The following is an 18,296-nucleotide window of genomic DNA, read 5'->3' as shown; positions in this document are numbered from 1 at the left end:
TGTATTTAATCATGGAGCATGGCCAGCAATTAGCAGTATGAGAGGGATGCAAGAGATGTTTCCTAACTAAAGCTGTAGCCAAACACTGGAAACGATCAATTTCAACAAAAAATTTCAACAAAAACCATCTTTGGTTGAGATGGAATTCTGTGGTACACAGGCAGATCACACAAAGTAGCTAGCCTAAGATCAGGGGAATGGCAAAGACGTGACTACATTTGTCTCCTCCCTAATTGCTCATCTCCTGGCTGGAGACCTTTGTATCGTCTGAATGTATAATGTAAAAGTTTGATGAAAACCTCAAAATGTTCACGTGTGGAAGAAGACAACAGTGCCCCACTCACTTCTGTGTGTATCAGCCTGTTCTTGTGATAATATTTTGGCAATGTATGTACTCTTAAATGCATTGTCTCCTTTTTTTCCCCCATATTATTTTCAAATTGTTACTCCAATATTTTCTCTTTCAGTTACATCTGGCTTTTTTTAGCTCTTTCTGCCAGTCTTGTATTTCCTTGTCTGCTAATTTCTTTCCTTTATCTTGTTTTTTCCCTTTTTTTTTTTTTTTTTCCTTCCAGAAAAATCTGAAACATTAAGTTGTAATATGGACTATAAACTGGTCAATTATTCACCTTTATCTGCACTTAAAAATGTCGTTGTCAGCAGTAATAGGAGGAGGGGAGCTTTCCTCAGGAATGCTGGATACAGTGACAGAAGATGGAGGTCCCTAATACTAGGGAAGAGCAGCCTTTAGAAAGGGGCCTGAGAAGTAAAATTCTGTACCAGTAGTTATATGTAATTGTTGTTATATTTTATATTCAAAATGTCCTTCCAGTGGCAACAACAATAACAATTGTTTTTAATTCTCTTTCAGCAACAAGAACAAGACCCAACTAACTTATACATTTCCAATTTGCCACTTTCAATGGATGAGCAGGAGCTTGAGAACATGCTTAAACCATTTGGGCAGGTTATCTCTACGAGGATACTGCGGGACTCGAGTGGGACAAGCCGTGGTGTTGGCTTTGCAAGGTATTTCAGTGGTGTTAGCCATGCAGGCAGCTTTTTCCCTTTTTTTTTAATTAAAAAGGCAGAAATAGGAGGAAAATGCTGAAAATGATCAAACTTCTAAAGAAAAGGGAGATCTAGATGGAGATACCCAGCAGGGTTTTGTTAATTCTTCCTTTGGTAAAGCAAATATGGCTGTGTCTCATCTCACATGGATGGCTAAATCTGAATCTATTGCTCTTACTGGACAACTGGCTAGAATAAGACTTCACTCCCCACCACTTCCTCCTCTTCTCTGTACTTCTCCTTTCTCTTCTATTCCTGAACCGGTAAGCAAGAGTTACACCGTGCTTCACAGAAACTTCTGTGACATTTCTGGCTTTTGAGGCTTGAATTTGAGACAGGAGACCATAACGAAGGACCCCTTCAAGAATCCCTTCTCCCCCCACCTTTTTTTTTTTTTTTTCTTTCTTCGTCTTCATTAGCTCCTCTGAGAAAACAAACTCATCATTGCCCTTGGAACGTCAGCCTTTTGAATTTTCTGGCTCATTAACATGTTGTCATCTGGGAAAGAAAATATTTTTATTCACTTACAGTAAATCTCATCTTAAAATATTTGACAGCTTGGTCAAATACCTCTCCCAAATCAACAAGAACAAATTTTTTCCATAAATTAGTAGATACCTCCCAAATATTCTGTCCCTGTTGGTCTACTTTTTCTCTAGTTAATTCAGTTATTTGTTCTCGGGTCTCTTAATCAAAGCCTTTTCTGTGCCTTTCTAATATTTTTCTCTCTCTCATTAAATCCTACTTTAAACCTAGTATGGCAATCAAAATTTGAAGGCTTTAGATTGGAGATTTCTATCCTCAAAAATAGGAGCATGCTTTGAGAAAAAAATTTGGATTCTTAAAATATGTTGTAAGATCTCTGTCAACAGTCAAATTCCAGTAATTTGAATGTTCAGCCAATACTACAATAGCTCTGTATTTGAACAAATAGCAGAATCTAGAATTAGTGCACAGAAAAGAACTGAACAAATTACATTTCCTGATGAAGCCAAAATTTATAGGGATTGGTTTCCCTGTGAGTTGGATATGGGTGGTTCACAGCACTGCAATTTTTATGGTATTTTTAAATTCCCCCCCCCCCCCATTTATTTACTTGGCAGACTGTCCAGTTTCAAGAAGATACAAACAAAGGCACAGAATTAGAAACAATGGGATGATATTCCTTTATTTAAGAGTGCAAAACCAGCAAGTTTGTTTTCTACCAAAATTTCTTTAAAAAAAATCAGTAAGAATTTGTAATATTTTTGGTGCAAATTTAATTGGGCATTTTTATTTCATTCATACACTTGTATTTCTTTCATATAAGCATATGCATAAGTATTTGAGTGTGAACTCCGTACAAATATCACAGACGTGTGTATGGTTTTTTGGATGACATACGAAGCAATGCATATCCCAAAGTTATATTTACTAATTTTGAAAAATACCGATACTTGCATAAATGCAGATTCCACTTTTTGGGACTATGAAGGGCAGAATGCAGTAACACCCAAGCTGAAATTCAGTAGGCATTATGAATTTATTCAGTCTTTTCTCCCTAAACTTGCTTACCAACTCTACCTTGAATCAGTGGTATTTTAGGAATGCTTTTATTCTAATATAGCCAGAAGAGTTTTAGAATTGTATGTAAAAGTCAAAAAGACTTGCGTGTATCCAAAACCTTGCTTGTATTGAAGACATTAAAAGAGATTGGTTTTAAAGTAAATATTTTCTCAATAGGTTCTGTATTATACATACATATGTTTTATATACATACACATAAACATGAGGTTATTTTATACATATTTTTTATTCACTTACGTATATTATACATAACTTATAGAATATGCTGTCGCTATCATATCTAATCAGAATTTCTCCCCTTCTGCAAGGTAGGTATTGGGACGTTTTGGGATAAGTAGTAGTTAAAATTGTCCAAGAAACATGTAGACATTAAATAAAGATTTTAATTTCTTGCCTTTGGGAGCATTTTATTAGTTTAATAAGGGGTAATATATTTTATCAAGTCCAGACTTGAGTCTGAAACTAAATTATATTGTTTGTTTCATGTGAGACAAAAAAATGTAGGTTTCTTTGATGCAGATCCAGCAGTCCAGAACTTCTGAAAATTTTCTAGAAGGTATTTTTGAAACCATGAAGAAAACTCCTTGTTCAGTCTGGCATTTTGATGATTTTGCCTGTTGTCTATGACTGTATTACATCGGCCTGTGCAGAAAGGCTATTGGAATTGAAAAGGTGCCAAGACTTAGTAATTTTTAGTACTGCTTCTTTGCTGCTGAGGCCATTGGCCTAATTTTGGATGCCTGAATTAACAGAACGTAATGAACAAATAAAAACAAAATCTCTGTTCAACATTATCCAAATATCATCTTGCAGACAGCTGCAAAACATATTCTTCTTTTAAAACAGATTTTGTTGTACTTGCATGTCTCTGTTATCCGTTGCGACTCAGTCCAAGCTGGCAGTTAGGACTGACACATCTGCATTGCTATGTAAGGATGTAGCTGCAACCTCCGGAGCCACTCCCAGGCTAGCACTAGCTCACCAGTAGTCCACCCAGTCTGTTAAGTCTAGTTTTGACAACATAAGTGCACAAACCTGTTCAGGACGCTGGATAAATTCTCAATAGCCGTCACAGCTACTCTGTTACTGGTTTCTGTTTTGAAGGTAACTTGGAGACAATTAAATAAGAGACAGGTACGTCATTTAATTAGGATGATACATATAAGCTAAAAGCTGCAAAGGCAGTTCAGGTCATGCAATCAGGCATGTTTATATTTGAGTTTATTACCCTTAAACTGTACAGGCGCTTCAGAATCCTTTATCAAAAGTGGCATTAGCGTTTGTTGTATGTATCATGGGCACTAAGGATTCAGTATGAACGATTGTGGATCAGTCTGTCTGCTTCCTTCAAGACAGCATAGGTACTTTGTGCTACAGCTGTCCAAGTTATTTTCCGCCTAATTTCTAAGTAAATAAGGGTATTGTATTTGCAGTTTGGCACTGACTTTGGCCTCAGAGTGCATAAAGTGTTAACTGAGTTTAGGTCTACCTTTCTGAAGTTGTGTGTTCTTAGAAAACACACACAACTCTCTATTGCTCGCACATGGGAAAGCAAGCCACAAAAGTGAAGCAAGAAAAAGCAAGACATATGCTTAAAAAAATCACAAACATGGGAATCCGGATGAGTGTTTAATTTATGTAAATTATTCTTTATTTTCTTAGAATGGAGTCAACAGAAAAATGTGAAGCAGTGATTGCTCATTTTAATGGAAAATTCATAAAGACACCAGCAGGAGTTTCTGGTACGTTGCATATATTTCTAACAAGATGTATGAATGGGTTACTGCTTACATAGTGGAAGCCTGTTACGCTGATTGTTGTATCTGGCTTCTCGTTCAGAGGCAGGCTTATTAAAATTAAACTGTGTCTTGTTGGATGACTGTAATACTTGCTCACTTGGAACACAGTATATCACTTTTCTACTGTAAACCTTTTCTAGGAATCTAGTAATGTTCTCTCCTAGCAGATAGACAAGCAACTAAAATGCCTTAAGCCAGCTATGTGCAAATTTACAACCCACATAATCCCAGCTGAAGTCAGGAGGCAAGTATGTGTTGTATGTGTATCAGTACAGAATTTGGCTGATTGTCCGTGGACAATTTTTTCTGAGAGAGGCAAAAAATGGACTACTTTTGCCATCTGTTGGTGATTTTTTTTTTTTTTTTGGAAGTAATTTTCAAAAAAAGATCTGATTAGAAAAAAATAGATTCTGCAGCAGTGCCTTTATGCCAGGCACTTTCATTCACTGGGGAGCTGTGACTCTCAAGTCAAAGTAGGCTTTGAGGTTCTTCAGGAAGATGGAAGGAGGTCAACAGAATGCCACTTCTGGAAATACTGTGCAAGGCAAAATGCAGAGAAGCTACATAGTGCAATTTTGTTGTCACACCAAGTTCCTCATCGGTTTGCCTGCTTTGTCAGCACTGTTTCTAAGAGACAAAATGTATATTCCATAAACACTCAAAAATGAGGAAGGGAAATTCAGAGCAGCAGAGTAAAATAGAAAAGAGGACAATAAAGGAGGAAAGAATACATGCCTGGCATTCCAGGTAACCATTTTATTGAGAATCCCAAGCAGGAATTTTACATTGTTGATGTGCTTGCTGAAGCCACCTTTATGCCGCTGGTAAAATATTGTCCACAGCCAGAGCCTGACACGAAAGAGGAGGAAAGCAGCTCTCAGCAGGCAGACAAGAATGTGGCTTGTTTAGTAAAACTACATACGTGCCTCATCCCTGAAAGATTACTCCAGTTTGAGGCAGTCTTTGCTGCGGTAGGGATGGAAAGTTGCTTTAGAGCACAGGAAACCACTCCCTTCACCAACGCTAATCTAACACAGGGTTTTGACTTCCCTGGGTTGGCTTTTGCAGACCCTTTGCATTGGGATTGCTTGCCGAGATTATTTACTTAAAACTTTGTTATACATAGGGGCAGTAGCATTTACTTTTCTATTTCATATATTTAGTGATCTGAGTTTTATGAGACGGAAAATCCCTTTAGGGGCAAGGAGATCATGGAACGATTTTCTCTGAGTGCCGACTGTGCTCTGATTCACCCTCCGTGATTAGTTTTATAGTGCTGCTATGGCTTGGACATAATTAGAGTAAAAAGTATGGAGGAAGCAGAAGTTCAGATTAACATATAGGGGTTTCTATTCAATTAGATCCAGTAAAAAACTGTAGCTGAACTTCCTATTAGTGCTTTTTAGTTTGCTCATTTTTATTTTCACTTGCATTATCCTGTTCTCAATGAACAAGCTGTCAAGCATGCCATTGCTAATCATGCTCTGTCTCTGGGCCGTTGCTGAAGCTGGAGTTGCACCCTTATATGATAAGGTTCAACAAGGTAGAAATAAAAGTTGCTGCACGGAATTGTAAGAACGATTTCCGCAGTGTGGAGGAAAACATTTACCAGAAAAATGTGATTAATTAGGGACAAGCAATTTGCACAGAAATGGTGATTGTCAGAAAGTGGAAACTAAAGAGGGGTCTCACGGACTTTAACTTCTGATGCTTAGTTGGCAAAGTAGTCATCTAGGCTCTCTGTCTAAAGAAGCACGCACCTCCACAGACTGATGTATCTGTTGTCAGCTGTCCTTGCAGTTACAAAGAGTGTCTGGGTGAGTCACTCAGAAATAGATAACGTCTGAAAGTCACTTAAGTGAAGTGAGTTGCACCCTCCATGATGCTGAAAAATGCAACGGGTAAGTAGGTGCATAAGGGAGTCGCGAGAACCTCGTTTGTTAAAGACTCTCAATTTTGTTGTGTAGGGTACAGCCCCAACTCTACTTTTCCATGCTGGTGCTGTGAAGTTCTGTTGCTCCATGGAGAGGTTTTTATGGAGTTCAAATTCTTCCTGGAGTTCCTCACCACGTAGCAAGCACATGTCCAATAATGCAATCTTATTAGAGGATGCAGCTTATGCACGATAATATGCTGCAGTCTGCCAAAAAGTGGGGCAGAGTCATGGGGCAACTGTGGTCTTAGGCTGGCTGCACAGAGAAAAGTAGATGTAGTGGGAAAGCTCTTGGACAAACAAAGGTTGGGAAAATGTTTTGAAATAGATTAGCATCCTTTGGGGTTATAGGGAAGCAAGTTCAAATACATGCAAAATAAAATTGCAGAACTGGAACTATGTTTAAATTAAAACATTGTGTCCTAGAAACTTGGCTAAAATCAGCAAAGGGAGCTGGTTATAAAAACACTGTTATCAGGATGAGGAGGGTAGGAGAGACAGGCCTGTAATGAAATAGGTGTGGGAGGAAGAACATCTGTTCAACAAAAACATGCTTTCATAATGCAGCTTTGTTATTTTAACTAAGCTTGGGTTTAAATGGAAGAATGGGTTAAGCGCAGTTATAGGAAGCATAGGTGAAACCTATGGAGCATGAGAAGACAAACCAGAAAAACCTCTATGAATCTGAGAGGGACAAAGGTAGCACAGGGTGGTCATAAAAGCGTCGACTGTAGAATTCAGTGAGTGACTGGGCATTGACAATACTGAGCAAGGTGAACCCAGATGTAACGAGCTATTCAGGCTTTATTACCCTGCTCTGTATTAGCATAATGAAATGTATTCAGTATTTAGTGTGTCCTTGTTTGTCTTCAGTCAGGAAGAGGGAAGGCTATCTCGGAGAGCAATTTCAAATGCGCTGCAAGTCGGTATAATCTGAAAACTCTTAGGAATGGTTTATTAGTTTCACCATTTGTTCTAGCTGGGGTTTGTATTTCTGTTGTGTAAGTTACTATAATAGTTTGTTTTGTTTTATGGACTATGACTTACTGTCCATTTCTGTCAGGACTTTGATTTTTGTAGTTCGTTCTCTTAGAATCATAGAATAGAATCATAGAATGTTTTGGGTTGGAAAGGACCCCTAGAGGTCATCTAGTCCAACACCCCTGCAGGAGCAGGGACACTGCTAACTAGATCAGGTTGCTCAGAGCCCCATCCAACCTGGCCTTGAATGTTTCCAGGGATGGAGCCTCCACTACCTCTCTGGGCAACCTGTTCCAGTGTTTCACCACCCTCATAGTAAAGAATTTCTTCCTTATATCTAGTCTAAACCTCCCCTGGTTTAGTTTAAAACCATTACCCCTTGTCCTGTCACTGCTGGCCCTACTAAAAAGATTTTCCCCATCTTTCCTATAGGCCCCCTTTAGGTACTGAAAGGCCGTAATCAGGTCTCCCCGCAGCCTTCTCTTCTCCAGGCTGAACAAGCCCAACTCCCTCAGCCTGTCCTCATAGGTGCTCTTCTCAACTCTATGTTTATTACACGATTGCTGGAACTGTGAAATAACTTTGGCATTTAGTTCTACTTTTCTCTTTAAAGAATGATTGTTTTCAGTGAATAATGTGATATTTAAAGCCTTTCTATTCTCCTGTGAAATGTGAACCTCATGATGTGAATTGGAGGAAATAGAGACTAGACTAGTATAAGGAGCCAGGACGCAGAAGATGAGTAGTGAGGACAGAGCAGCATGCTTAGCTTCCCTCCCCTGAAGATGATACTTAATGCTTGCTGTCTTTTTGCCGTTTGTTGGGCCCATAACAATTGTAGGAAGGATCTGCCGGGCAAAATCATGAAAGGCATCTCCTCCCTATCACAGCAGCATGTAGCTGCATGATGATACATGAGAATAATTATATAAACAATTACATAAAGCTGTTGTGCTGTAGAATACATGAGGTATGTGTAAGTCTGAGTGCATTTGTCTCTCTTACATTTAAAATGAAAAATATAGAAGTCAAAAAGTTAAAAAAGTTTTATGCCTGTTGTATAGGCCTTATGGATTATTTAATACTTCTTTTTACTGAAAAATAGGTGATTTTGTTTTAATGGGTGTAAGGTAGAAAGCATTTTTGCTGAGCAGGCCGTACCATCTTTGCTTCAGGAAAGGCAGGTTATGGTGATGACCCAAAAATCATAGGTTATCCATGACCCACCCTCCTCTTCCCACTTCTGGTAAAGATACTGGTCACTCAGATTCTGGTTTAGGGAGGAAAATTAAGACAGGTATGAGAGCTCTGCTCCTGCCTGTGCTCTTGACTGTGGACTAGGAAGAGGTCCACCAGCTGTGGTAGACACCACTGTTCGAAACGATTCTGATCTTGGACATCTTTCTAGTGTAGGAGGGTGAGAGAAAATGGAGCCCCAAAGTAGTTATCTTGTGGCAGTCATTTTCGAGCTTTTTGTGTTAGCTTACCTTTACAAAGTATCCAGCACTGCAGATCTCTGTATGGTGAAGTTAAGCTGTTTGACCATAAACTCACATTTCTTAGTTATCTTTCACAGATCCTTTAGAAATAATCCATGAACCACATTCTGAAAACCACTGCTCAAGGGTTTCAAGAGGTCACAGGGTTGGTGTCACTCCTGATTGTCACACTGAAGGCAGAGGAACCAAGATTTTACCCATTAGATCAAAGATTAGAAACTTACTGCTCCAATTCTCATAGTTTGTAATGACTGCTTAGCTTTAAGAGGCAATATTGGAACAGGAAAGAAAAACACTACTCAAAACAACTCAGAATACACTCCTGTGACAAATTATTAAACCCTGTGTAAATTATTAGAGAAATGTAACCCTGAGCACTGCGTTTAAGTGAAGATTAGAATGGTGAAGGGTATACTTTTCATTTCTCTTTAAACATACAAAGCTACTGAGATCCCAGGTTGCGCAACTTCTTTTTTTGATTCCCACAGCTTGTGGCAAAGGTTTCTAGCTGTACAGGCTTGCTCTCGTTAAAGTGATGTTTTAATGTCAGAATGCATTATTAGTCCTATATGCTTTACCACCGGGAGATAAGCAATGAAAGTCACTGAAAGATGCAGTTTGATTGAAAACTGATGAAAAGAATAGCATTTTTAAGCCATTTTGTTGTATTTCTTTAATAACTGAAAGCAGGGTTTATTGAAAAATTGATAAAATTAGCCATGTGAAGTCAAGGGTGTAAATACAAAGTCCAACATGAGAACATCAACTTCGTTCTTGCATTTATAGAATCATAAAATCATAGAATGTTTGGGGTTGGAAGGGACCCCTAGAGGTCATCTAGTCCAATCCCCCTGCAGTGAGCAGGGACACTGCTAACTAGATCAGGTTGCTCAGAGCCCCATCCAACCTGGCCTTGAATGTTTCCAGGGATGGGAAACATTATAGTATCACCTGGTATGAGTTTGGGTAGACACCGAACAAATGAAGACTGAATTCTAATGTAAACGCGTGCACAACACACATATGATAAGGAAGCATTTCCTCTCTGGACTGATACTGCATTTGCATCTTTCTTCCGTAAAAACATTAGCCCTAGAGGAGGGCGATTCGGGGCAGGAGGAGATGGTCAGTGCTTTTCACAGCCAGGTTTTAAAGCACTGGCCCGCTGTTAAAAGGCAGGGAAGCTCAGGGTTACAGCAGCTCAACAGGCACCTACAAGCCCTTGGGGGTGTCTGTTGGTTTTCACTGTCAGTGGAGTGGGCATTTTAAACATGGCACCTTAGCTGCAGAAGCATAAACCCACTGTAAGCCATAGCCTTTTGCATCAGCTATCTCTTAGCTGTGTGTGCAGTTTACACTGTGCCTCTCTCTTGCACATACAGACAAGTTACTGAATGATTAATGATCTCCTTCGTCACCAGGCCTGCACGCTTCCCAACAACTAAACAATAAAAATGACTCTCCCTTCCTTCCTGGACCACAAAAAAAGATTGCTTGACTGATCTGTAGGGCTTGTTGGAGTTTTTTGGTTTAATATATATACCTATTATGTACATGTTTGTGCAGAAGAGAGAGTATCTTACGTATTCATGAAAAATATGAGGAAAGCTAAGCTAAAGAAATAAATTTCAGATTTAGTTTTGAAGAGAGTAAGGTCTATGGTCATTCTTCTGTGGGAGGGGGATCAGTAGATCATACTTGGCTCCCATGAAGGTTTATCTCCTTCTCGTGACCCTCTCTCTGATGACCCTCAGTCATTGTGTTCTTGAAGCAATGAACGCAGTTGTATTTGGGTCACATGTATGAAGAGCAGCCAAAAATTGCAGTTAGGCTTCCAGTTGCAGCAGTCCCAGCTATCAGCATTCAGATCTTGAACTGGAATCGGGGAAGGCAAATGCTGTGGAGCGTGCTCACAGCAATTGGCAGTATTAAATAGGTGGTCTGCTTTGTTGTGTGGGGGTTTTTTTTATGTGAGTTGAAGCTTTAACAGTATCTGGCTTCATTTATGGACACAGTGAGGAGCAAGAGAAGCTGGAAGGTCAGAAAAGCAAGGGTTCCCATGGCCAGATCTGTGTTCAGTAAGATGGAGCACCAACTACTGGCAAATCACAAATTAATGCCTTTTTAAATTTTTTCTTCATTGCTCCAGGTTTTGGATATTACATATGTAAAATCCAATACATGTGGATAATTCTTCTTCCATTCTTTTCTTCATCTTTAAATTTATCAGGAGAGCATTTTCAATGCACCACAGAAGGTGTTCCATAATTCAAAATTTTTTTTTATGTGAGTTGAAGCTTTAACAGTATCTGGCTTCATTTATGGACACAGTGAGGAGCAAGAGAAGCTGGAAGGTCAGAAAAGCAAGGGTTCCCATGGCCAGATCTGTGTTCAGTAAGATGGAGCACCAACTACTGGCAAATCACAAATTAATGCCTTTTTTAAAATTTTTTTCTTCATTGCTCCAGGTTTTGGATATTACATATGTAAAATCCAATACATGTGGATAATTCTTCTTCCATTCTTTTCTTCATCTTTAAATTTATCAGGAGAGCATTTTCAATGCACCACAGAAGGTGTTCCATAATTCAAAATTTAGCTGTTTTCAGTTACCTACCGAAAAAAAAAATCGTATTTGTTCTTAAAATAGATTTTTATGGACATTTTATTCAAACAGTTGGACAGGTTTGCTCTGACTTTTAAAAAATTTGTATCTTGAGATGATGGGAAAAGTAAGCACAAATAATGCTTTCAAAAAAGTTTTGTACAATTCACTATGGGGATTTTTAATGAAATGCAGATTTAAATAAAGTATGTTCTACCTGTGAGTGCTGTAATACAGAATCACAGGGCTAGAAACCTTTGGGTATTTTCTGATGTCTTTATGAGCTGTTCTCATGCCAATTTCTTTTTACTTCATCCAAAAAGCTATAGTGTGTATTTTGGAAGTCACACATGCTTCCCACAATATGAGATGGTTTGAAATCATTTATAAGAAGCCAGAGATACTCAACCTGGGGGAGAGCTTTTTTTTAATTTAAGGCAGTTAGCTTCAGTATTTGGATCTCAGCTCTCCTTTTCTGATGGATTTTTTTTTTTTTCCTAGCTGTGTAAAATCAGAGTCAAAATAATTTCAGACCAGAACTTGACATTTTTACCCATATTGAGTAACATTCTGAGATTAACTCCTCTTATTTTGACCAAACTGTATGTGGATTAAAATGCTGCGTGATATGACCAAGTTTATTGGGATCTAGCTTTTATAAAGTAACATGAAATTGTCCATCAGCATATTGATACAGTACTTTTTTGCCCCAAATATGCCATGATAGAAGTTTTTTCTCATGACAGAAGACCCCAAAGCAAACCTCAATTCTGGGAATGCCAAAAATCCCCTGAGAAATGCAAGATTTTGAAGATAGCGGTCTCCAGTTTGTCTTGCCTACTTTTTGGTTTCTATTAATTTCCTTGTGCCTTTCCTCCACTCTCCATAGGTCTCCAATACTTTTTCCAGTGTCATTAGCCTAACCTTTCTCTGGTTTATTTTATGATTACAGGATTTTAATTACCATTTTCTGTAAGATAATATATTTTGAATGAATTCAGGTGTCGTGTTCAGTACTGAGGTCTGACTCTCTGGTATTCAAGTTGTTTGTCTGCTGAGTAACAGCGCACGGGTGGGAGAGGTACAGCTCTGATGGGTGTGTGGTTAGTGGTGGAGATGAGGCAGGGACCCACATACCAGTTCTGACTCCCAGTCTATCCATACTTTCATAGAGATGGCTGTCAAAAAATGTATCCTGTAGGAAGCGGGTATTTTCCCAGTAGAACCAGAGGCAGTGTTTTAGGTTTGCCATCCAAAACCGGGGTGACTTGGCCATTAGTGTTAGTTTTATGTCACTGGTTTAAGTCAGGCTCTTTGCCAGGTTGTAAGACTCTCAGGTTTTCAATACCAATCATCTTTTGTAAATGTAGAGTGAAGAGCACATCAGCACTGGCCACGGTTATACTAATAGAATTTGTTGCGTGATACAGATACGCTGAAATTTTTCTTGGGGTTGTTTTTTGTGCGGGTGGCCCTCCCACCCCATGTGTTTACTCTACCTTTGGAAACTTGCATGTTTTCAGATCCAGCCCTGTCTCATGCAGGTATTGCTAAACAGTGAACGACTGGAGGAGTGTCCTGGTAAAGCTTGGACAGCTCATGTGTCAGGAATTATTGGCAGAGAAGTGTTCACATCCAAGTCATAACAGCGCTTCTACCCTGTGATTAGGGAGGGTGTGGTGTGATGTAGCAGAGCTGGGCCTCAGCCATAGGTACTCAAACTATTACAGTTTAAGCTCGTAATAGGGCAAGAGTACTATGCAAACTTTTCTTTTTCATTGCTTGAATTTTGACATTAGAAATTGAAGTCATGGTCAGCATTATGTTATGCAAAAAAATTGCAAAAAAAGAAGTATAACTATACTATTTCATGACAGTATGCAGACAAGAAGATAAAAGAAAAATCTTGAAGAATTTCTGGTTGCATTTATAGAGCAGAGATAAAAAGGGAATGGGCAGTTGTGGCATTTTTTCAATGGAAAGTGGCAGGAGATAAAGGTGCCCACTCCACCCCGCTGGTTAGAGTAAGCAGAGGTACCGTGCCAGCCTTTCTGGCTGTTCTGGATGAGCAGGGCAGTTTAAGTTTTAGGACATTACTGAAACCTCCAAGGGTTGGGGGGAACCAGGTTTATTCTCCTCCCTCCTTAGATGTACCTCCTAAGGGGCAAAGCTCAGAATCCATATGGCAGTTCTCATTCATCCCCAGACCAACAGACGCATACTCAGGATATGCAGACCATGTTTCTTTCCAACAGGTCTTAGAGCAGTAGTTTAAAATCAAAGATAAAAGGCATTCCAGGTGCTCTGTTTGTGTGTGGCAGCTGTCTTTGTGCTATGCAGGAGTTGTTGATGTTATGAGTCCGTGTTATTTAACTTGTCATATTGGGAATATAACTTAAAAACCATACCTTATTTGGAGCGCTGAACACCTGTGTACGATTGCTACTTCCACTAATATTCCTTCTTTCTTCTCAGTTCCTGCAGAACCTTTATTGTGCAAGTTTGCTGATGGAGGACAGAAAAAGAGACAGAATCAGAATAAATATATACAGAATGGAAGAGCATGGCACAGAGAAGGCGAGGTGAGACTTGTAAGTCCTCCCTTCAAGCTTTAGTGTGGGTGTACAATAATGAATACTTAATGAAAATGATAGGCATTGAGACTTGTTGGCTTGGCTCTTTGACATTAAAAATGTGCAGGCAACTCTTACCTGACAGTTTGCAACTCTATAAAATACTAAACTGTATCTATCTTAAGAGGAAGAAAGGCAAAATGTGAAACACTAAATCCTACTTCATTAAAGTGAACAATAAAATCTCCTTCAACTTGCTCAGGATATTTCTGAGATACTTCTAATTTTATAAATCTACCTGAAACATAACTATTTACATGTAGTAAATAAGCCTTTGATTTATGCAGCACTGAAATGCACATCACTTCCGTAAGATTAAAATAGTATCCCAATGCAGTGCAGCATTAATTTTTTCTTAGTCACAGCTTTTTTAATCTTTAACGTTCAAGATAATACTTCCATAGGCTTACTGTGGTTAGCAAGCCTGGACGCCTCATTTCTATGAGACAAGAAAACTCAAGTGTGTCTTCTGAAGAACTGCACTCCCCATTCATTCTTATAGTTAATATATTGTAGGCAACACCCTAACATAATTGTCTTTGCGCCCTGCCTCTCAAACACGCACATGTTTTCTTAGACGGGTATTTCTTGGATTGCATTTTGTTCCTCATGCTGGGAACTTGGAAACTTGTATTCATAGCCAATATCACTGGCTCTCTTCACTATATAATTACTTCTGTAAATTAAAGTATTTCAATACAAATTTTCAGTTAAAAATAACACAATTAAAGAAGGAGAGAAATAATTTACAATAATTCACAGACAAAATAAATTTTGTCAACTCTTTCTTTCCACTTTTTTTTTTTTTTTTTTTAAAGGCTGGAATGACACTCACGTATGATCCAACCACAGCTGCTTTACAAAATGGGTATGTTAAATAATGGCATACTAAGGAAAAACAAAGTTTGTGTTATGAAAGATGCACAGAACTGGCATTTAATAAATACTTCTGCATTTTCTAGATTTTATCCGTCACCCTACAGTATTACAGCAAACAGAATGATCACTCAGACATCTATTACGCCATATATTGCTTCTCCGGTTTCCACATACCAGGTTTGTATTTAGAACTTAGTAGCTGAAATGGTTCATCAGGGCTTATGTTTATTTATCAATTGCTACATCTGGTTTTATGACTTCTCCAGTAATGCTTCATTTTAATGAAGTGGCCTCTTCATGCTGTACAGCATGAAAATGAAGGCCTTAAAAACTAAAAGGGTATTTGTTTCAGGAAGCACAGCAATTTAATGAGATACATGGTGTCTTGCAAAACAAAGTCTCTAACTTGTGCTGATGGCTAAGGTATTTGTAGCCACTTCTGCATTTCGTGTATGATTTTTCATTTTCTCTTGGACAAGTTCTTTTAATGTCAATAATACATGTTTAAAATAATTATTCTTTATTTAAAATCTTCTTGATTTAGTTAAATTCTATTTCAAAGATACTTCTCCAGGCTTTTCAACCTTTTTCCCAGGTTGTTTCAGTGGGGGGGGGGGGGAAAAAAAAGGCCAACAATAATGTGTTATGTAGTTGTACTAAGAAGGGTATAGAAACTTGCTTGACATTAGAGAAGGAAATTTGAAATCAAGAGTTCAAAGCTCAAATTGCATTAAGCATTCAATTTCAGCGTTTTCATATTGGGAGTAAAGCATTTAATAGTCTAGAACTGTGTTTCTAAACAAAAAGTTACTTAATTTTGAACAATAAATTAAAACTTTAATTGTGCACATTTTTTGTTCTTGGACCCCAGTCCAAAGCTTCCTGAAAAGGAATTTTGATAGGTGTCATCTTGAGTTCCCACCAAGGGATATTGACAAGCAATTAAACATGCTGAGAAATTATATGGAACAGTTTTGATATGGAACAGTTTTTGTATTTTGATATAAATCTCTTAGGAATGCTCAATTTTAGAGCATCGTGCATTTTGCTTTGCAAACAACTTGCATTTATTGCAACTACTATGGCAGTCTTATATGTGTGCTCTGTAATTACTGCTTGAGGCTTGCCAGTTATCCCAGTGTAAGCTAAATGATCAGCTATTTTGGCATTTTACTGTTTAACACACAGACGAAGTAATAACCATCAGCGATTCAGGTTGTTAATAACCAAAACCAATTAAATTTGGGAAATTCTTACCTCTGTATGTCAGGGGAGGGAGAAGAGGCTGTTTGCTTTTCAGTGAGAGAGACATGCTGAGTTTTCTAGCTTACTAGGGGTGCAACTGAATACAGAAGGCCACGTAGAAGGCTTGTAGAAGGCTGACAGAGTCACTGTGGGACATTCGATCACTATTCCCTTGCAGAAATTTCCACATACCCTCCCATTCCAGGTGAGAAGAATGAGGAAGAATTGTCTAATATTAGTTTGGAGGTCTAGTGCCTTCTTGTATGAGCAAAGCATTATGTAGGAGGTAAAACAGTGTACTCTGGGGTAAAGGGCAGCTGGATTAATTGTATATTAATTTCTGAGGTGACTTACGCAACGCAGTGTTTGCTGTCGGCAGACAGTGCTTGTACTTTATTTTTCAGCATATTGAATCATTCTGCTTTGTACAGCAATACCTCAAAAATCACAGCAAGTTCTTCCTCAGAAAAAATATTCCCATAGAATTAGCTGCTATTCTTTATTAAAATATAAATTATTTATCAATGTAAGACTCTCTTGATACTCAGAATCCAAGTAAAAGTTTGAAGTTGGAATGGAAATATATTACTTAGGAATATAGTATCACTTTTCTGGGCTTACTGACATTGGCAGACCACAATACTGTATGTTTCCAGCAATGCTGCTACCAGTATGTCAATATGCATGGCGTGGAGCTTAAATTATTGTGGATGGAGTTATTAATATCATGATGCTGGCAGTGCCCCAGTAATAGGAATTGAAAATTAAGTTGAAGTATTAAGTACTGGGGAGGAAGGAGGTTCTGGCCAGAAGAGTTTCACAATTTGAGTATGAGTCACATCTTCATTACTGATCCCTTCTCACTGAAACCTGCAGCACTCTGTCACCTACACAACAGGACGTATCACAAGAGTGTGATTTATTTATTTTTTCTTTGAGGCATGGTATAACCTGTTCCTAGATTTATTCTTATTAAAGGTAAACAAATTTAGTAAAGTTTTGGCTAGTGTTTGTTTCTGCAACTTCTGTTTACCTGAATGAACGGTACTAAGCCAGTTACTATCATAGTATGAGGAGATTAGCCAAAGCTTTAGTCAGGCTGTACCAGTATTTTTGCCATTAAGCTTTTGCCTCAGGAAAGGGAGGGTTCAAGTGTTTTCCATTTGTGAACTCCTGTTTGCTCTTTTTCTGACTAAAAAAGAAAAAAAAAATATTACTCTGATTTGAAAGTCAGTACCAAAAGGAGAGAAGAAATATTTCCAACTTGCAGAACAAAACCTCACCTGGATATTTTTTCAAGACTGTCTTGTCTGCCTGTCCTGTTCACAGGGCTCTGGGAATGATGGTAGCGGTGTTTAAAGGGCTTTAAATGTCTGACAGGAGCCGTGAGTCAGTTCTGCATGTGCGGTGCAGGTCAGAATCCTGCCTTGTCCTACAAACCTAGAAGAGGCAGAGAGGAAACATTTCCATTCTTAACTTCAATATTTCTTGCAGCAGACTTTTTCAAAGAGCTGTTGCAACCAGCTCTTTTTAACTTAGATAGCCATATAACCTCTTAGTTTACCTTTTAATCTTTTTAATTTACCTTGTCTGCAAGGTCAGGCGTCTGTGGTGGGTTGACCCTGGCTGGACTCCAGGTGCCCACCAAAGCTGCTCTGTCACTCCCCTCCTCGGCTGGACAGGGGAGGGAAAATACAACAGAAAGCTTGTGGGTTGAGATAAGGGCAGGGTGAGATCACTCACCAATTACTGTCACGGGCAAAGCAGACTTGACCTGGGGAAATTAGTTTAATTTATTGCCAATCAAATCAGAGGAGGATAATGAGAAAATAAAACCTACATTTTAAAACACCTTCCCCCCCATCCCTCCCTTTTTCCTGGGTTCAACTTCACTCCCGATTTCTCTACCTCCTCCCCCAAGGTGGCACAGGGGGACAGGGAATGGGGGCTGCGGTCAGTGGGTCAGTTCATCACGCTCTGGCTCTGCCGCTCTTTCCTCCTCAGAGGGTGGACTCCTCACACTCCTTCCCTGGGGTCCCTCCCACAGGAGACAGTTCTCCACAAACTGCTCCAGCATGGGTCCCT

The 18,296-nt window shown here is 38.9% G+C and overlaps 1 protein-coding gene across 3 annotated transcripts in view; it reads left to right on the top strand.

Annotated features, from left to right (window-relative positions):
- RBMS1 (RNA binding motif single stranded interacting protein 1) overlaps nucleotides 1–18,296 on the top strand; it is a 103,916-nt gene that overhangs the window by 74,825 nt on the left and 10,795 nt on the right. For 2 of the 3 annotated variants that reach the window (XM_035897096.1, XM_009641669.2), the window contains exons 5-9: nucleotides 872–1,029; nucleotides 4,300–4,379; nucleotides 13,930–14,045; nucleotides 14,906–14,955; nucleotides 15,050–15,143. In XM_035897096.1, coding sequence (XP_035752989.1) covers nucleotides 872–1,029; nucleotides 4,300–4,379; nucleotides 13,930–14,045; nucleotides 14,906–14,955; nucleotides 15,050–15,143 — 498 coding nt within the window. The remainder of the gene's footprint in view (nucleotides 1–871; nucleotides 1,030–4,299; nucleotides 4,380–13,929; nucleotides 14,046–14,905; nucleotides 14,956–15,049; nucleotides 15,144–18,296) is intronic. The other variant, XM_009641668.2, reaches the window with a different exon arrangement.

This window comes from Egretta garzetta, unplaced genomic scaffold, assembly GCF_000687185.1.
Source record: "Egretta garzetta isolate BGI_Z169 unplaced genomic scaffold, ASM68718v1 scaffold577, whole genome shotgun sequence".
In the NCBI taxonomy this organism is placed as follows: Eukaryota; Metazoa; Chordata; class Aves; order Pelecaniformes; family Ardeidae; genus Egretta; species Egretta garzetta.
This window is presented reverse-complemented; position numbering and strand designations above follow the sequence as displayed.